The sequence below is a fragment of the Ceratotherium simum genome, chromosome 7 (assembly GCF_057802395.1).
Source record: "Ceratotherium simum simum isolate JZ-2026a chromosome 7, ASM5780239v1, whole genome shotgun sequence".
Classification (NCBI taxonomy): Eukaryota; Metazoa; Chordata; class Mammalia; order Perissodactyla; family Rhinocerotidae; genus Ceratotherium; species Ceratotherium simum.
This window is the reverse complement of record NC_141906.1, coordinates 17584355-17605506: the sequence shown is the minus strand read 5'-3', so window position 1 is coordinate 17605506 and position 21152 is coordinate 17584355. Positions and strand designations below refer to the sequence as shown.

Genomic DNA, 21152 nt, shown 5'->3' with positions numbered 1-21152 from the left:
ACTATAAAGGAAAAAAAAAGCCACTAATTTAGAAAATATGTTTGCAATGTGTAAATGCACATATATATATATATTTTCACATATAACCAAAAGAGAATCAGTATTACAGAACATGTAAAGAACTCTTACAAATCAATAAGAAATAGGCAAACAACTCAATATAAAAATGGGCAAATGATATAAATACACATTTCAGAGAAGAATACTCATTGGTAATTAGGAAAATTTGAAGTAAGACTACAATAAGAAACTATTTTAAACCATTAAATTATCAAAAAGTATTAAACATGATAAGACTAAGTATTTGGCAAGGTGAGGAAGAAAGGGAGCTCTTATTCAGTGTTAGTGGGAGTGGAAGCAGTCACAACTCTTTGGAAAACAATTAGCCTTTATGCAGTAAAACTGAACATTTGCATGCCCTACTACTCAAGAATTTCATTCCTAAGAGCATATTCCAGAGAAACTCTTCTCCACATGGACCAGAAGACACACAAAAGAATGTTCATAGCAGGATCATAGATAATAGCAAAACACTAAGAACGACCCCAATATCCATTAACAGGAAAATGGACAAATTGTGGGATAGTTAACTGTGGCATATACAACTGAATGTTATATATACAGCAGTGAAAATGAATGAGCAACATGATGCATTTTAGAAACATAATGTGGAATTTAAGACAAGCGTGTTGCAGATGACTACATACAGTATGATATTATTTCAATAAAATTCAAAAGCAAGAAAAACTTTATGATGAATAGATATGTAGCTAAAAGCAAAGCAGAACTCAAAGGTGTTTTAGAAAGGAAGGACCAGAATTTTTGTTTTTTAGCTGCAGCCTCTGGCTCCCAGAAAGGAACTGCGAGTTACCTTCCACCATCCTGGCTTTGTCAAGACTGAATCAGGCCAGAGCCACAGTGCAGCTTTCTGGATAATCACCATCATATGTAAAGAGCCTGTGGGAGGTCAATATACCCAGAGCACTGGAGAAGGCCTGGCTAGAAATTTAAATGAAACAGGCCTGTGGATGAGCACAAGAGCTAAGAGCTGACCAGAGACGAGAAAACTAGAAGCAGGGGCTGAAACCCAGCCAGTCTGGAGGGGAGATGCCCGGCACAGTGCTTCTGAGAGGTCTGGTTGCAATTTCTCTAATGCCCTTTCATGCCGCAGATCATCAGTGAGGATGCTGAGGGCATTGACAAAATTGGAGCAAACACCAAATTAGGCCATCTCACAGATTCTAAGAAGGTGGAAATCACATCTGAAGAATTAGATCCTTGTGAACCAAACAAGACTTAACTTGGAAAAACCACACACTAATACACAGAGAAGTATTCAGCATTACTGAGGAAAGACAATGGTTAAAAAGCCATGACATTAAAGAATATATTGTTCATTTATTGTCTGTTATTATTCTCTGAGAAAAATCATATGACCATTAAATGCCAGTCACTCTAATGTAAGCAGGGACCAAGTGTTGCCAGGCTAGGTGGTTTGAACTTGATTGTGGGAAGTTATTGAAGAATTTCAGTATGGAGAGACAAAATTTGCTTTGCATTTGAGAGCTCACTTAAGGAAAAGTGAGTCAATTAAAATGACTCCATTAATAAAAAGTTGTTTTGTGTTGAGTTTTATTTATTTCACTTGAGCAAGTGGAATCCTTGCATTTTGTCTAGGAAAAAGCATGATATGAGGGCACAGGAACAAATGAAGAACCAGTTGATGGTGGACACAAGCAGAGGTGGCAGTATGGGTTAGGTAACTGGGCTATTCTAGTCACAGCTGGAGGCTGCTCGCCTTCTGGCTGCACCATTTTAGCTGCATCCTGATTCCTGGATGTAAAAGTCACATCCCTGCCCTGGAAGGGCTTTCAGTTCAATAGCAGCCATGGGACCAGAAGAGATGTGGTTGAGCAAACCATCTGTGTAGGCACAGAGTACTGTCAAATCTTCCCAAGCAAGTGCTGATGATCCAGCCAGCCATATGACCTTTTCGTTTACATGAGGCCAATAAAAGAATAAGTATTTAAGAGTTTTTATTAACCTCAAATGAAGTTACAAGATAAAGTTTAGCCATGTATAATCAAGTCAGGGATTACACTCTAGCTGAGTTTTAAAGATGAACAGAAAATAATCCATATGGAAGTAGAGCACTAGACACTGGAAGAAAGGACAACGTATTAATAACAATGGTACAGTTTATGGAATGCTTACTATGTGCCAAGCACTATGCTGAGCATTTTACACACATCATCTCATTTAATCCCCATAACCAATTTATGAGGCAGACTATCAGCATCCTCATTTTTCAGAGGAGGGGACCAAGGCAAAGAGATGCAAGGTTACTTGCCCAAGGTCACACATTTGTAAGTGGCAGAGCCAGGTCTGATTGATCTCAGAGCCCCTGCCCTCTGCCCTGCCCTACTGCATCTACACGGAGAGGCGATGCTGGTTTAGACTTCATCAGGACCTACAAGGACGCTATCTGATGGGAGGCAGTGAGTTGATGGAAATCATGAAGCAAAGTCTCAGTGCATTGTTGAGGTTGAGAGCAAGGCAAGTCTGGGCTGGCCACAGTCCACCAGTACCCAATGCTTTAAGAAGGCAGATTCCCTAAAATCTGATTCCATGTTCGAAGATCCCCAAGAGTGATTTTGACTATCGAGGAAAAGAAGACTCTAAAAAAATGAACTGTAAGCTATAAAATTGCAAATTATTCCATTGAAAACAGAAAATTAGATTGATTGATTCAGTTCAAACTGTGTTTGTTGAGTAAAGCATCAGTAGAAATCAGTGTGGCTGCACAGGGAACTGTCTAATGGACCAGATTTTAGAAGGACACGTAAGATTGAAAAAGCGATATGTAAGGCAGGATAAAAGTCTGGCTAGAACTTGTGGATATAATGCAGCAAAGAGGCTGAATATGAAAAACAACAACAAAAAATATTCTAAAGACAGCAAAATAGTGCCTTTAAAGCTGTTTCTTTTGGATTGGGAACAAGGAACGGATGGGCCCAGTGCTGAGGCAGATGGTATAATGTTACATGATGGGGAAAGGCAGGATTTTCAACTCTCAGCTTTTCTGTTTTCTTTTTCAAGGAAAATGACCCGCAATCTAGAAGTGTTAAACAAATATCTAGCAGAGGAAATGGAATCTAGATAGGTGAGAAAAATGGGAGAGCAATAAATGCAGGTTTCTAAGCCCAGGTGAAAGATGATACATACATAGAATAGTGTCTTGGATGTGGCATTACTCAATCAGAATTTGTTGAATGAACTGAATTAACCCCCTGGTGTTGAAATAACTTGCAGATATAACCTCAGTCTTTGAAAACTCATGAAGAATTCCAGAATCAAAAGACTAGAGATGAGTACATTTTCGACTTTTCACATGAGAAAGAAACATGGATTGTGATCCTTGTCAAAATTCTGGAAGGGATTATTAAAAAAATTGTGAATAATTAGAAATAAATTTAAGGATTACTAAGGAACCACTGGTGTTTACTGAGAAGGTGTGAAAAACAAATGTCATTCCCTTTTCTTGGTGGAGTTGCAGAGTTGGTAGTGCCAATGGACATGGCAGACATTGTGAAGCTTGATTTCAGGAAATTATTTTGTTATCAAAGTTTCCTGTGACAGCCAAATAGACAAAGTGGGCTGGATGATACCAGTTAGGTGCATGCGCTGAGTCTATAGAACAGTCTCACCCAAAGGCTGAGAAAGGTCCCTAATGGGCCAGATGGCTCTGTTCTTGGTTCAGTCCCATCTGACACTTTGTTTTTCAATATCACTTAAAGATATAGGATGCCCATTTATCAATTCCTCAGAAATCTCAAATCTAGGAGAAATGTGTCCAGATGGATGAGATATTCAAAAGATTTTCCCATGATGGAACAAAATAAACAAGATGATATTTAACAAGATTCATATAAAGTCTTGAATTAGGTTAAGAAAAAGATCAGTTGCACAAATAAAACATGAAGGCATCAGACTTCACCACCACTGTGTGGAAAGACCAGATTTGCAAGATTGTAAGAGCCAGGTGAAGACACAGCTGCTGAAAAGACTTCTGCAGCCCCAGGGCACAGGCTGAAGGTGCCAGAGAGTCTCTCCACTCTGGCCTGTTGATACTCTGTTTGATTCGGGACTGTCCTTCAGCTTCATCCTGGAAAGTTAGAGGGCCAGCAGAGGTGGGCAGCCCTTTTATGACAAAATGATAAATGACCTGAAGGTGCTGACTCTGAAAAAAGAACACTTCAGTGGATCATGAGACCTGTATTCAAATATCTGAATGTCTTTCACGTAAAATATATAGTTATGTGTTCTCTATTTTCCTCCAGAGGGCAAAACTGGACTCAGTGGCTAGCAGCCAACCCATCGAAGACAATAGAAAGAAGTTTTCAATACTTAGAGTACACACCCTACAGTGGGCTTCTTGGAGAGCAGGGAATTCCACCATCACATGGAGAGTTATAGTAGAGGCTGGAGTGGTGGGGAGGTAGAGGAAATTTCTGCATGCCTCCATGGCGGGAACAGATGACCCCTAAGGGCTCTTCCTTCACATCACGTATGCTGTATGACTTGAACAATGACTATCACTATTTACTGAGCTTACACTATATGCCAGGGCTGGGTTAAGGTCTTTGTGTGCACAATCCCACTGCATCTTCATAACAGATGCGGCTCAGGGAGGCTATCTTAAGTGTTCAAGCCCACACAGTGGTATGTAGAAGAGTGAAAGTTGGCTCCCAAGTCTGAGTCTAAAATATATGCTCTTAACTTCTATGTTATATGTGATCTCTGGTCTATATACTTCATTCTTTCATTCAACATCCAATGCCTGGTTTTTCACTTCCTTCTCTCCCTGGAAAACTCATACTCATCCATTTAGACTGAGTTCACCTGCTCTCTCCTCTCTGTGGCCTCCCCCACTTCCTCTACGCAAGATTAGTTGCTTCCCTCCTGTGTTGAACAGCAAGGGGGCACTGTATGCTATTTGGCTATACAGAGTTTGTCTCCCCCACTGGAACACAAGCTCCCAGTTTCCTGAAGAGCTGGAACCAATGTTTATTCATCCCCGTCCCTCAGCACCACAAACATTGCTTAGAAGATGTTGGTATTCAATGGGTTTATAAGTTTATTCGTTCATTCATTCATTCATTCAAGAAACCTAAGAAGGATAACATCTTACTTACTTCCCTCCCTCCTCCCTCTCCCAGCTTTAATCCTTCCTGTATGACACTCCACATATCATTGTCTCACTCAACCACCTGTAGTGTCCCTTTGTGTTCTACAGCATAAAGCACAAGTTCCTTAGCATGACATCCAGGGGCCTCTATGATAGATCCTCATACACTCCCAGGCCTCATCATCACCCCTCTCTGCATCCTTAGCCCTTCCCGATCTCTGTCCCCACCACCATCTAGTCCATCCCCTCATCTTTGCTCATATTGTTCCCTCTTCTTGGAAATTTCCTCTCCCATCTTCATTATTTCCTGTCAAAGTGTTGTCCATTCTTCAATGTCCCAGTTCAAACCCACCTCCCTCAGGAAGCTCAGCCTCACACCCTGACCAGGAAAACCCTTCCTCCAACCTCACACCCTGACTGGGAAACCCCATCTCCAACCTCACACCCTGACCAGGAGAACCCCCTCCAACCTCACATCCTGACGGGGAGAACCCTCCCTCCAACCTCACACCCTGACCAGGAGAACCCCCTCCAACTCACACCCTGCCCAGGAGAACCCCCTCCAACCTCACACCCTGACCAGGAAACCCTCCCTCCAGCCTCACACCCTGCCCAGGAGAACCCCCTCCAACCTCACACCCTGACCAGGAGAACCCCCTCCAACCTCACACCCTGCCCAGGAAACCCTCCCTCCAACCTTACATCCTGACGGAGAGAACCCTCTCTCCAACCTCACACCCTGACCAGAAGAACCCTCCCTTCTCTGTATTCCCAGAGCCCTTTTTTACTGCTTTGTTGTGGTAACAGTTTTCTAATGTTCTATTTTATTCTAGCTTTCTGGGTCCATCTGATCCAAAAGATTATCTAGCAATACCCTTTTCCACAGGCACGGTGCCTTACTATCTCCAAATTTCTCGTGATATGTAGCATTATCTATCACTGTATCCCCAGAACCTAAGGCAGTACCCGACACCTATTGGATAAAGAGGTGTGAATGGATGCATGAATGAGTGAATTCACCAGAAGTCAAGATCTACATTGTGGCACTCTTCTGCCCATTAACTAACTGTAATTTGGAGTGTTGCGTATAAATCTCTCTGGGCCCTTGTTTCCTTATCAATAAAAAGATGGCCAAAGAGACAGGGAGAAAAGGGAACTGTTTTTATGGATGGCTTGCTCTGTGCAAGATGATGTGCTAGGGGCATTATTTACCTGACATGCCCACGGGAGGGAGGGAGGGGAGAGGAGGAGGGGGGAGTAGCACACATCAGTGAAGACAGGGGCTTCGGATAAGGCTCCCTTGACTTCAAGCCCTGGCTCTGCTGCCTGCTGACTGTGAGCTTGGGCAGTTACTTTCATCTTTTAACCTCTGTTTCTTCAGCTGTCAGGTGGTGATAGTGAGGGAACCTGCTGGTGAGTTTGTTGTGAGGATGAATGAGATGCTGCATAATAAACAGTAGCTCATTATTATTATTACATTGCCTGTGTGCCTTACTGTTCAGTTTAACCAATGAAGAAGCAGAGGCTCCAAGAGGTTAAGCAACTTGCCCAAGGTCACACATGTCTTCTGTCTGCACTGTTTTCCTCTCTGCCTAGGGGACCCTCCAGTATAAATCCTTCTAGAATGGCCATGAGCTTTGCAATACAGCCTGTGTTCTCACTTCAGGGTGAAATACTAGAAAGCTACCTCCGCGTTGCTGTTTCTCAAAGACGCCCAGATTTTAACATTTTAGTATCTAAACATTTAGCATCTGACGTTGAGTATCTAAAAGCAGTGTCAATTTTCTCATGGTTGTTCTTCTGTTTCATAAAGGTCGTCATCTAAATTATAAGAATATTTGGATATAACTTTCTCCCTATGAGATTCAAAGCTAATAACATTTGTTTTCATCATTTGGCTTTTCTTTGTGGAAAAAATAAAAATGCCAATCCCCACTCCTCTATGACCAAATGTGGTGTGAGCTTCCCTGCCCCATGAAGGGAACCGCACTCCACCTGGGCACTCAGTAGGCATTTGATTTGGGGGAGGGAAAGAAGGAGGGGAGATAGTAACCAGCAGACTTACTAGGGTTTTCTTTGGTGGAGGATGTGAGGCACAAACATACAGAAGCTTTATGGAGGACATGCAAATAGGCAGGAAAGGTTTCATTTAAGGCAGGACAGGATCAAGAGTGTACGACCCTTGGACATGACGATTCATGCCCCCAATGTCCAGGAGGACCGCCCCCAGAGCATGCACAGGTGGGTTTTATTTGTCATGCTCGTGACCTTGAGGCATCAACAGGCTGTCAGGGGGCTGCCGCCTGCCGAGCCCTTTTCGCTACAAATATGGCCCGCGAAAGTAGTTCCAAAGCAGTTTGATCATAGAGAGAGAAATACCAATCTCAGCCATTTGTGTTGATTTCTTAAACAGATTCAGACACACAGGATGAAGCACAGCTTTTGCAGGAATGGTTTAAGCTGGTTCTGGAGAAGAATAAATTAATGCGATACGAGTCGGAGCTACTGATCATGTAAGTAAGGCAACACAGATGACTGTGAGTCCTAAAAGTACAGGGGCGGGAGGGGGGTGGCTCCCCCTCCTCGGTTGAAGCCCCAGGATTTTCTCTCCTTGTGCATACAGAATTGTGATTGAGGCAAATTGGTATTTGATGTCTTGCATATCATGCCGGCATTAGTGCGGGGAATCTTCAGTGGTCTGTTCTCTCTGTGGAGTCCTATGGCTAAAATAGATTTCAGGTAGTAGGTCTGGAGCTGGAGGGCATTTGGATAAGATATTTTCAATCCATCCCTGTCCCCCAGACCAGGGGGGACCCACCTGCCATCACACACCTGCAACAGGAGCACGTGTGGCTTCTGAGTACGGATCGCGGGAAGGGCCTGGTGAGACCTGCCTGGCCACCTCTTTGTGGCTTTAAGGGATTGAAGAACCGAGATCTGTCTGGCCGTCCTCTCTGAATGATGGGTGACAACCTGGCTGGGATATCAGAAAGTAGAGGTGGATCTCATCACACTCTGAAAAAGTTGAAGGTCACTAACCTGTCACCATTCTGGAGGGAAAGAAAGTAACAATTAATATAAACCAACTAAACACCACAAGTTGTACTGGGTCCTTTCACTCATACTGGCTCACTTCATTTTCACCCCAAACCTGCGAGGTAATTTTGGGGGACTTTGAAGGGGTCTAACAAATTCTGTTCCTCTTCTCTGCCTGGGTTCTGAATTAGATGAGAAATAAGACAACCGAGTTAATAGATGGAACATCAAAATACTGCCCTTATTACCAGTAAGGGCTAGCTGGGCTAACTATGAGAGCCAAGGGGGGCTTGCTACCTGTGTTAGTTTCCTAAGGCTGGAGTAACACATTTCCACAAACTGGGTGGCTCATAACAGCAGAAACTCATCCTCACACATTTCTGGAAGACAGAAGTGTGAAATCAAGGTGTTAGGAGGGCCTTGCTCCCTCTGGAGGCTCTGGGGGAGGATCCTTCCTCCCCTCTTCCAGCTTCTGGTGGCTCCAGGCCTCCCTTGGGTTGTGGCGGCATCACTTCAGTCTCTGCCTCTGTCTTCTCTATGTGTCTGTGTCTTCTCTTCTGACTCACATAAGGACACTTGTCAACGGGTTTAGGGCCCACTGGGATAACCCAGAATGTTCTCATCTCAAGGTCCTTAACTTAATTGCATCTGCAAAGACCTTTTGTCAAATAAGTTCACATTCACAGGTTCCAGGGGTTAGGATGTGGACCTATCTTTTGGGGGTCACTATTCAACCCACTACACTAACCAAACCCCAGAATTAGACATACTTACCTATGTAATCACAAAGGGTCCTCCATCTGCTTGCTTCTTAGGGGCAAGGCTTTTACCCTAGACCAGTGGGTCTCAATTACAGGAGACGTTGCCCCCCAGGGGATATTCAGCAACATCTGGAGACCTTTTTGGTTGTCACAACTAGGAGGTGCTGCTGGTATCTAGTGAGTAGAGGCCAAGGATGCTACTAAATATTCTATAATGCAAAGGACACCCCCTCTCCCCCTGGCAACAAAGAATTATCCAGCCTAAAATGTCAATAGTGTCAAGATTGAGAAATCTTGCCCTAGACCTACAGCAAGGCTCGGAGTAATCGAGAACACACGTCTGCTACAGGCAGGCTGATCCCAGGAGAGAAAGGGTGTGAGCTAAGTTCACCCAGTCTAGTCTCCCCTGGGGTGAGAGTGAGTAAGAGCGGGCATGGGGGAGGAGGCCAGCAGCTATACTCATTGAACTCCATTGACATGGAAGGAAATGCCATGAATGGGGAAGAAGGGGTCATCTGTAGTCATTATTTTTTTATCACTATTTTTCACATTATTGCACGTACTGAGACTAAGAGCAACTAAGTAATCTGTCCATGTCCACCTATAAAACCCTTTTTACACAATCATCCCATCTGCCTTTGGGCCAGGTCTGAATTATAAAATTCATTCAACAAAAATGTATCAAGCACATTCTATGTGCCAGGAACTGTGCTGGGCGCTGTGGAAAGTAAGATGAATAAGGCCACCGTCCCCATCTTCTAGGATATCATGGTTTCAGGGGAGACAGACATGCAAACACAGAGCATGATAATAATAAGAAAACAAGGCAAGAGCTCATGGAGGTTTGTAGAAGGAGCAGTCAGTGCACAGGGTCTGCCTGTGAGAGTCAGGGAGGCTGGCTGCTGCCGCTGCTTCTCAGTGACTGTGGCTTCCCCAGTTTATCCACTGCAGAGGGACCTTTCTCCTCCAAAGAGGAGAACTCGGGCATGTGAGCTAGACAAAGGCAGATGGGAGCTCTGTTAAAGGACAGGTTTTAGTTTGGAGAAACGCCTGTATGAACAAGGAGAAATGTCTTAGATTGGTGTGTCCATCCAGGTCCCTTGGGAAGTGGATGCCAAGACGGAATTAGAAGTACAAGAGATTTATTGGGGAAAATGCCTGTGAAGGATAAAGGGGAAAGGGAGCAGGAGGAAGAGGGAAATCTTCAGACCCCACTGCCGTCCTGATTCCTGGGAAAGGAGAGGGGAAGGGAGGAGAATTGGGCAGGAAGAGCCTCAGACTGCAGTGCAGCCCCAAGGAAGTCTCAGCCAGGCCAATGGGAGTGCCAGAGCCAAGACTGCCCATCAGAGGAGTCCAGAGTGGGGCAGCAATGGCCCAACTCTAGCCCCGCTGCTGTGCTTGGTCACTGGCTTGGACCTGCCCAGGGACATTGTGGCCTCAGCATGACAGTGAATGGATTCTGCAGGAGCACCAGCTCACTACACTCCTCCTGGAAAGTTCTCTCTTGAAGGAAGTCTGAGTGGTGCACCTCCACTGGCTACCACAGTGGGCCAAGAGAAGTTCAGTGTCAATAGCAAAAGGCAGACTATCGAACAAGGCAGGGACCTTGGCCCAAGTAGTAGCAGCAGTAGTAAAAATGATGACAGCAACAGCAGGGTAAAGCAAAGTGACCCCAACACTGTAGCAGATGCACATGCAGACCGCAGGTGGGGCTGGAAGGAAGGCCCCATTGTGTGAAATCCAGGGACCTCTTCTCAGCCCTCGCCCTCTTCAGTGATTCTGCAGCAGCGAACGCCCTTGACCTCTCTCTTCTCTCAAAGCTTCCCTCTCTTCATTTCTGTGATGCTGCATTTCTTGTTTTATCCTTCCAACACTTTGCTTGCCTCTTCCCTGGCTGCGCTTCTTTTGTTTGGCTTCTAGATGTATGCATTCCCAAGCTTCTGTCTTCAAACCTTGCTTTCTCTAGAGTCTCCCTTTTAGGGATCACACGACTTCGACTATCGCCTCTGACCCCTGCCGCATCTGTGTGTGGTCCTCCTGTCTCCTGAGAACTCCAGGGCTGCATTCACAAAGGTTTGGGGGACCTCCACATCACCACATGGCATAGCGTATGGGGAGCTTACACACACTCACTCTGTGACATCCATGGGATATCCCCGAACATTGAAAGGTCGAGAAGTTCCAATCTGACCTTCACTAAGGACCAACTTCGCTTCTTGACTTTGCTGTTCCTATTGTGGAAACACTGAGTCCCCAGCACCCCAGCTTGACTACTCCAAAACATCACCAACTCTTCTTTCCACACTCCTAGAACCAGATACTGTAGCTGCCTGAGTTTCATTGCCTCCACCTGGACAAAGTGTCTCACTTCTGTTTCCTCCTCCTTATTTTCTTGTTTTCCACAATCAGAGATTTGGAGTCGTTAGAGGTGATAGGTGAAGTCATGTTGCCCCTAGAAGAGAAGAGTTTCAGATTGTCATTGTTTCTCCCTGGACTATTCTAGTCCTCTCCTCACTCTCCATCCCTGATGGGTGGCCTGAGTGGCCTTCCCAAAGCCTACTGAGATCCCATCACAGCCTTCAGTTGCTCCCCATCGTCTCCTGAGTCCAGCGTATCTCAGCAATCCTTCTCAGCACCTCAGGGACCCAGCAGCAGCAAAACCTTCAGTTTAGAGATGTTCTAAGACGCCGGTTTTCATAAGGAAAGACGAATGCCATAGCTACTGTCCACGGGCTTATTAGTCAACGTGTCTACTCAACCCCCTAGTATTTACAAAGTTTGCACACTTTCTCGTCCCCAGGGCCCAAGAACTGGAATTAGAAGATCATCAAAGCAGACTGGAGCAGAAATTAAGAGAGAAAATGCTCAAGGAGGGTGAGTGTGGTAACATGTTTGGGGCTCTTGGTGAAGACGTTTTTCCCCAGAAAGACACTTGAGCAGAGCATGCTGCAAATCGCAGAGTGGAGCATTGTCCTTGCCTCGCACGACCAGCCTGGGAGTCAGAGGAGAGCACCACGCCAGCCTTCCTTCTGCCGCCACCACCAGCACAGCCAGTCCCCACTTAGCTTCGTTCACTCGGGCTGTGGGAGCAGCATTTTGCTCCATCCCATGTGCGAAAAGGAACAAAGTCATTTATTCATGCATTCATTCACTTATCCATCCATTCATTTAACAAATACTCATTGAGACTCTAGTGTGGGCCTGGCATATGAAGAAGAGCAGCCCTGCCCTTGGTCTCACTGCGGAGACCAACACCCAGCCCAGTCCTCATAGCACAGCGAGATGAGGGCCATGACACAGGTGCTTTGGAGCACAGAGGAAGGCAGGCCTAGCTCTGCCAGGCACTATATGGTGAAGGAAACATCCCTCCCAGCCTGGGCCTGGCTAGGGCATCACACGTGAGACAATTATTTCCACCATGAAGGCGGGAGTTGAAATGAACTCAATCGACATGATATACTGATTTATGCATTCATTGGCTCCAGCCAGCCAGGCATATTCATTCTATTTTGTGCCCGTGTGTTTGTGGGGTCAGATCCATGCATGGCTTTCCCACATTTAGACCTAGGTCTAAAAGAACAAGGTAAATAATTTCTTTATACTTCATGGACCAAACATTGCACCCACCTATGGGTTGTCTGGTACAAGGGCAAGCACTTAGTAAATATTAGACACCATCATGATGATTGTTTTTATTTAGGTATTTTATCCCCATTTTACAGATTAGAAAACTGAGTCTCTGAGAACTTAAAAAGCATGCTCAAGGTAAATGATAGGGGCAAAATTTGGGAACAGATTACAACAGACTCAGGCGATCCTGTTCTTTCCCATATAGTATTGGTTCGCAGATTCTTTCTTTATAGCAACAGAATTCTATTTCTAACAAAATCCTTATAGGATTTTGCACTATATAGGACAGATAAAAGTCTTTTTTGTTGTGGGAAGGGGCTGAGATGGGTCCATTTACGACAAGCTGAAATTGAAAAAGGAATTTTTTATTTTTCTGTGTTGATTATCAAATAAGGGGCACCAATACTGGAGTATGCCTAAATTAACAAACCATAGTGTATAATTAATATCTGATTTACACATCTGATAAAAATTTTAATTTGCACTGTTTCAGAATGGTAAAACAAATACCACCAAAGACTCCACTAGCCACCTTTGATTCTTTTTAAAAAAATTCTTACTAAGAAGTGATGGTCATACATTTTCTCACTTCTCTTATGTGTACCAAAAACAAAACAAAACAAAACAAAAACAAACATAGCTTCTTTATTTTGTCTGTATCTGAGCTCATCTTCCACAAAAGCTTCATCCTATTACTTAGCAAGGAAAAAAAAAAAAAAAGAAAAGGAACTTTATTTATCCCTCTCTGGTAAACTTAGTCTGATGCAATCATTTAAACAGTCCCTGTAGGAAATGCTCAGTCTCTCTGGGATGAAAATATTCAGTCTCACAGATGGCCGCCCCTTCCTTCTGCTTTTCTCCCTAAGATGACTGCCAGGTAACGGGGAAAGGCAGGTCTGTGTGACCTTGCAGCATTAGGAATCTGTGTGGGTTGCTCTGACTCGTTGAGACCCCACATAGCTGTCTCCCATTGTTGGGCTGCTGCTCTCTCTGCTGGCACTTGCAGCTAAGGTGTGTGGCTGGTGTGATCCATAGCCTGGCCATTCTCTCGGCGTGCTTCGAGCCTGGTGGCCTTCCCTGGCTCACTCAGCCTTTCCTCAACACGTCCTCCACTTGCTTGGCCATACAGTGTACCAGACAGTCTCTACTGTGTGGCCACTTCACTCCTTATCATGGGGGATCCCTAAGGCAGGCCCACTGGCCAGCTACCTTTGGCAGCTCTGGGGCAAGTGGGTACTTCTAGGCTCCACATATGTGTGCCACACAAAGCAGATGGAGATCTGGGGACCTACACTCAGACCCTTCTTCTCTGCCCAACCACGAAGTACTGCCTCGTGTTTGTACACAGGGCGCCCTTCCAGCTGGCTTCTTCCCAGAGTTCCCAACAAGGGGCAGGACAGGAGTCCTTGGGCTCCCACTGTTCCTGTCAAATGATATGACACTTCCTTCCCCCTTGGGGGCTTCCAAGGCCCAGAATGGAGAGCCTGGAGCACAGGGCTCCACCTTCTGCTTCTCCTGCCTCTCTCTTCTCCCTCCCATACAACATGAGGTGCAAAGGGAATGGTGCTTCTTTATCTTTCGTCACATGTACCTTCTTCCTGACCCGACCTCAAAACGAAGCCTGATGTGAGAGACAGTGGCACCGTCTCTGCTCCGGGATGGGCTCACCACCTAGTCCCTGGTGTGTTAAACGGAAGGGGCTAAAGGAATTTAGAGAAGACCCTCCCAAGGCAATAATCTGGTTGACGAGAGTTAACTCTGGATTTAAAATCCTATTTTGAGTGTCAGAAAGTCATTATTATCTGTTTCTTACTCTTTCCCTTTCCTTCATAACAATCTTGTTTCTTCCAGGCAATCTGATGCCTCAGGCCAATGAGGAAGAAGCTTCTATACTCAGAAGGGCAAAAGGGAAAAGTGTAGTCTCATCTGGAAACATCCTCCCACTGGCCAGCCATAGCCTCACTTTGCTTCTGCCCGGTCTCTACCCAAAGGGCTGCAATTTGTCATTAACTGCAAATGAAAAAAGGATTCTCCTCATTGAAATAGTAGCCACTGAGGCAGATGGTTTACTTAGAAACTTTTCGCACAGGTTTCCTTGCTGTAGCTCAGACAAGTTTATGGAAAACAGGGTTTTTGTTGTTTTGTTGGTTTCTTTTTGTGGGGGAGGGGTAGTTGGGGGCATTTGTGGGGCTTGGCTAGTATTCACTTCTTTTCTCACAAAGGGGTTTTCCCTGTTGCTTTGTATATACTCTCGAGATGGAAACTGAGCTGACTGCCGCACAAAGCACCACCTTTCCAATCTGAGGGCGGTTCCCTGGTGTTAAATTCACTTCCTTGTTTTCTCCATGGAAACGAAAGGGCAGAACAAGTCCAGAACAATCATGAATGCCCATGCCAAGAGCTCTCCTGGAGCCAAATCTTACCTGAGGCACAATGTTTTTCTTTTTCTCTTTAGAGAGCCAGAAAAACGAGAATGATCTTAATGAGGAGCAAAAAATATTCACCGAGATGATGCAAGTGATTGAGCAAAGGGACAAACTGGTGGATTCCTTAGAGGAACAACGCATCAAAGAGAAGGCTGAAGACCAGCACTTTGAAAGCTTCATATTCTCCCAGGGCTGTCAGCTGAGCAGGACGTGAGCAGGCCTGGGGGCCTCTCCCTGGAAGCAAGCCGAGGACCAATCAGACCAGTACACCTCACACGTGCCTAGTTCCTTTTGCAGAATTTGTCATACCTGGAACTTAAGTTATATCATACTGCAATATTTTTTTTAATTACAATTCTCTCATGTACTACAGCTGCCCAAGATCCTTCCAGAGATTATAACGAAGAAAATACAAAGACTCTTGAAATTGGCAGTCAACTTCAGCAGGTCTCTCTGCCTGGAGGTGACCTTGGCAGGCGACCAGCATTGTTTTCCCTAGAAAGTGACACAGAGGTAGACTTTCCTGCTGCTTTTATCATTTATCCTCCCAATTCATTAAGTTACACATCTTAAGATTTTTAAGAAGCTGCCTTTTCATTAACTATATCCCTATTTGCCTTTTTTGCATGGATGATCGGTGTCCAAATGTCAGGAAGCAGCAGCAGCAGTTTAAAGATCAGGTTAATATTTAAATTGTGTTTCCAGAGAAAGAGGAGAAACCTTGAGATTACTGATTACATAAAACAAATAACTCATATAGCAGGTGTTAATTCAATCCAGGGTGAATTTAATTTACCAGGTGTATTTATAAGCCTTAATATAATATACATAAGCAATGAGAGTTGAATAGAACATTTGAGCCTTAATTTTACTTAAAAAAAGAAGAAAGAAAAAGGGAAATAAAACTTGAACTTCATACCAGCAGGATTGTTCATTTTCACCAAATACTGTTGGCTTAGAAATGCTTTTTGTTCTCAGAACACTATCCTTATGGCCCCTGGAACATACTGAAAAGCATTTTTAGAAAATGAATGATTTTGAAGTGCTTTCTTATAACTGTTGGTAATGGCAAAAAGGGAAACTCTTGCATTTGTTGATAAAATATTGGTGAGATTGGTGCTGTTGCTAAAATTGAACACACTGGTGACCCAAGACCAGGGATGCTTCCGTGGTGGTCTCCTCAGGTCCAGACAAAGACGTGTCTCTGAGACTCTCTCCAGGCATTGCTCAGGGACTCCACGGGACAAGGACAAACCACTTCTGACTCCAAAGCGGTGCTGAGTGCAGTGACCCCATTTACCAAATCCCAAATTGGGTCATGGAATTTTTATGACATTTTCAGTGTGAAAGGAAAGCTGGGAGCCAGAGTTGGTGCACTGACATGGGATTCCTGGGATGTTTCGATGGTTCATATGGGAACCAAGGAAAAGATTTTCAATGGTGATCGGTCGTCGTAAAGTATTTGACTGTTTTCCCTCAGTGGGATTCTTTGGAGATTCAGTCTGTCATTGACGAGAGCAGACTGTAGACCTCTTTGTTGGGTGTTTGGCCTCTCTCGTTTCTGCAAGTGTTTAATTAAATATGTTGTTGGACAGAAGGTGCTTTGCCACAGTTGGCTTTGGGGGGAGACCTCACTTTCCTCAGAAGAAGTTGACCCATGAACCGCTTCTGTCTGAGATGCTGTCTGTGGGCACCAATCGGGCCAGCTGACAAGCCAGAAGTTAGAAGTGTGACTGGATTTCCCGAGTCAGCCAACGTTTTGGGTGGTATTAAAATGCAGCCTTTCCATGGGATACCAAGTTCTGAAGGTTGGAGGTCTTTTTTCTTTTCTTTCTTTTTTTCTTTTCTTTTTTTTTTTTTTTTATTAAGAATCAGGTGTTGTAGTGCCTGAATTCTATTATTAGGAAACATGTACAAGCATCTTTCTATCTATGAAAACTGTGCCACATATGGCTATTTATCTATTTTTATTTATTTGTATATTTGGTAGAAATTGCTAATATGGTTTCCTCAGAATTCTGGTTTTCCTGTGTTATAATTTGGAGAAGACCTATTAGCACTAAGATATTGGTATATAAGCTATTTATCCTACAAATAACCCAGATGTTTGGGACAGTGAGTTGTATAGTATTAAAGATTTATGGAGATTGTCAAAATAATATTTTCAGCAGTCAGGCATTTTGAGATAAGACTACAGATTTCAAGAATGTTAACTCATTTTAAGGAAGAGATATATAACCTCAGTTTTCAGTCTAGAATATGTAGAAATATTCAAGCCCAGTCTTTTCGGTCAGTTATATACAGGTGCATTATTTGGGGCTTGCATACATTTGACAGATGATGCTCAAATGTGTAGTGTCTGGGTTGCTATTATGCAAAAGAATTAATTGCCACTTATTTTAATTTGTTCCATTTCCATCTAAAAGAAAGATTCTCCCAAGAGGGCCAAGAAAGAAGGTAGTTCTAGGCCCTAGTAGTCTGTTAATAGATGAGAGAAGACCTTGCTCACTGTCTTTTCCAAAGACTACGTTCTCTGGTTCCAGGCTGAGTCTTATCTGGCCAAGTTAAAACATACACCTCATACTTACCAGCCTTCTACTTACACCAGCTTTCAGTTTTACTAGTACATAAAAATCGTTTCAATGATCGTTTCCAAAAGGACACAAATATTATGGCCGTTGAACTATTTTAAATGATTTCATTCCTTATTCACAATAGAGAATGTTCCAAGACCCTCAAAATGTACAATACTGTACATTTTAAAGACAGTTTCTTTGTATGCAATATGAGTAGGATGATGATGAAAACAGAGCCTTCGCTGTCCCATAAAAGAACACTTGTGATCAAGGCAGAACAATTTAGAACCCTGAAGGAGACATGAAGCCCCAGCCTCAGGTCATGTTTCATAGTCAGTTTCACACAACTTCTAAGTTAAACCCAAGGGCTCGTGATAGTTATAAGTTCAGAATTTTACATAAGTTGGACAAGAGGACAGTTCTTAAGCTTGCTGTCCCAAACCATTCATTTATCTATTTGTTTAATAAACAGTCTCAGAATACCCATGGGGTTCTGCAACCCTGTGCTAGGTGCTGGGGTACAGAAAGAATATTATTCCTCCACTCCACCCCGAAATAAGTACAAAGATAAACAAGCATCCCTCCCAAATAGATACAAAGAACTATTTTTATTATAAGCATCACCCTATTCTACCCACGTTTATTTCATGCATAAAGACTTACTTCCCCAACTATTGTAGTGCTTCTTTGGCAATAAAACATAAATAAGTTCATGTTTATAAAACTGTGAAAAATAATATGAGGTTGTACTGTTTCATTTAAACCTTGACTTTGGCAGCGTCAGGCTGCTTGGACTCAATCAATGCTGAGATGCATCATGTTAATTGCAACCGAGAAAGGAAGTGGCAGGTGTTTCCAGCTCTGATGAGCTGCAATGAAATTGATGTTTTCTGCATTCTAGAGGCAAATGACAATTCAGCAATGCCTGTCTTCCCAGGAAGCAGATTTACAGGTTTTTCCTTCCAAACTGAAAATGGCAGCATGTCCCACCCAGGTGGCTGATCCGAGAACTACCTCAGCAGGGCCGAGGTGGCAGGGGGCAGCTGGGGCTGCCACATGAACGGAGAGTGGCAGTCATTGGATGCGGTGAGCTCAGATGTGGGAGTTTATTGTAATAAGAAGGTTCACGTACAGGGGAGCGTGTACTATTTCACGACTGTTTATCTTCTAACCTCACTGCTGAGTAGCTTGTAAAAGATTAATTTGCTCCAACAACTGGGAACTATTCATGTGGATTGAAATGTGTTACATGTGCACTGCTATAAATACTGAAATGAACCAAAAATAAATGGTTTTGTGTCTAAAGCTTCAAAACATTTTCAGGTGGGTTTGGTCTGGCACCTCTGAGGGCAGTGTCCGTTTCATTTCTTTCTTTTCAGTGAAAGAACCTGGGCAAAGCTTTAATTTCGTGTGGGCGTCTGTGAATTAACGTCAGATGCTTTATTCCCACTGGGGCACCTGGAGGGACTTACCTGACCAGCAGATTGGATTCGAATGAGAGGAGGAGTGAAGAAGGCTCACCTCGGGTGTATTCTCTCAACAAAGGAAGCTATTCTCAGAGCTGGGGAGGGGGAGAGATAGGGCCTATTCTAGTTCCTCCTCCCTGTTTCTCTTACCTTCTTACCTGGTGCAGCCTGGTCTCGTATTTCATTCACTCACCAGGAATGCTCTCTTCTGCACAGAAATGGCCTCTTTCTTCAATTTATACTCTTTCAGGACCAAGGGGATTTTTTTGTCTATTTTTCCTCTATTCTTAATCCCAGCACAGGCAAATTTATGAAATGTGAGCACATAATACACCAGAAATGCCACATCTGGTTAATCAAGTGTTCGGTCCCCATCATTTCACACTAAGTTCCCCCATTGTTTGAAAGATTTTGTCTGCTGATGGAATGTTTGAAATGATTCATTTTTTTCCACTGAATATCAACAAAAAGTAGACATAACTGCAGATGAGATCTCCTGTTTTGCAAGCACTGACACGCCGAGGGAAAAGCCCCAAGGAAGGCCAGCCACCCTTGATGGCACTTTGCAGGTTTCTTTGCGCCCATGCTGGGGCTCCTCTGCCCTCCCACTCAGAGAGCCACAGATGCTGAGCCTTCAGCAGATCTGTTAGCTGCACCTCACCATCCCTTCAGGGCTTGGTAATTTCATGCTCACCCCTTCTCCCAGCTCATGTCTAGAAATAAAAAAAGCAAAACCGATGCTGTCACGGCTCCCCTGAGGAGCCCTCTGACCCTGATAATGGTAATGGATACTGTGAATTCAGTTTGCCTCACCTGCCAAGTGCTGTCATAAGCCCTGTAAGTGCGTTATTCCATTTAATCCTGAAAGCAAAATCCTTAAGGTCAACCTTACCCCATTTTGAGATGATGAGACTGGGACACAGAGGCTCAAGAGCTTACCTGGTACTCCAAGGATGCAGTAGTGGACCAGGCTGGACCCAGATGCGGTCTCTAGAGCCCAGCCCTCAGCCACCAGGCTCTCTAGCCTCACCCTGTGTCCCCACCCAGACTTGCACCATGCTGGTCTGTTCCTTCCCTTCCTCTCCTAGATCAGCTCCCACTGCCACCCTCCCCACACACCAGTGCCCAGCCCTGCTCAGGGGGCATCTGGGAATAGAACCAAAGCTGCCACTTGGTGGTGTTTGTGTCTCCTTCTATACGGCATCTATATATACTCTAACATGAAAACAATCGTTTAGAACAGCTAAGTTACCTAACCTCCACCGCCGCTCACCAAAATTGTTCAATAAACATGATACTCTAGGAAGATGCCTCGTGTTTATCGTGGGTGATCAAGTACCCCTGACACACTGCCATAGACCCCCAGGGGACATTTTCGCCCCAAATTGAGAAGCATATCTGACATAAGCAATGCCCAGTCCCAAGGGTAGGGAACCAGGAGCACAGGGCCGAGGGGGTGGAAGAAGAAGGGACGGAGGGAGTGATTTGGGGACCAGCTGAGAGTGAGGTGGCTTTTGCAGGCCCTTAGGGAGACTGTGCAGAGGTGGGGGAGGAGGAGCAGGGAGGGTGGGGGCAGGACAGTGATCACTGAAAACAGCACTTGTGGTCTCGTGTGAAACTAAACTGGACACTGGGGCACTGGGTCCAATACAGCTGTGGCTCATGAATTCTGTTCCCTTCCTGTCCCCAGAATAACAGAAAATGTTTCCATAAGAATTTGGGGGAAGTGTGTGTGTATAGTAGTCCCAAAACCATAAGTGTGTGGTTTGAGAACAAATCAATAGCTCAAGAAAAAACCAAAAAATATAATCATTCTAAACACGGTACGGTAACCAGAGCTAAGAGTTACTAATTCAGGGCTCTAATTTCAGCTCTGCCGTTGCTCACTGCATGACCTTGAACTACTCAATTGTGCCTCAGTGTCTTCATCTGTGAAATGGGACTGGTCCTCCCTTTCTCCCCCTCTCCCACCATCCATCATAGGTTCCTTGCCAGAGTCAGTCTGCTGTACCTAGGCTCCAATTTTAAAATGAGAGTGGTTAGACTATAACTTTGTAATTGGAATGTCC

At 44.3% G+C, this 21152-nt stretch overlaps 1 protein-coding gene across 10 annotated transcripts in view; it reads left to right on the top strand.

The window, feature by feature from the left end:
• The window catches only part of MICAL2 (microtubule associated monooxygenase, calponin and LIM domain containing 2), a 223622-nt gene extending 204651 nt beyond the window's left edge, over positions 1–18971 (top strand). For 8 of the 10 annotated variants that reach the window (XM_087433205.1, XM_087433201.1, XM_087433204.1 and 5 more), the window contains 3 exons: positions 7602–7701; positions 11786–11859; positions 15071–18951. In XM_087433205.1, the coding sequence (XP_087289331.1) occupies positions 7602–7701; positions 11786–11859; positions 15071–15255 (359 nt within the window). In that variant the 3' untranslated portion in view covers positions 15256–18951. Of the gene's footprint in view, positions 1–7601; positions 7702–11785; positions 11860–15070 lie in introns of all 10 variants that reach the window. The other 2 variants (XM_087433207.1, XM_087433203.1) reach the window with 2 other exon arrangements.
• The last annotated feature ends 2181 nt before the right edge of the window (positions 18972–21152 follow it).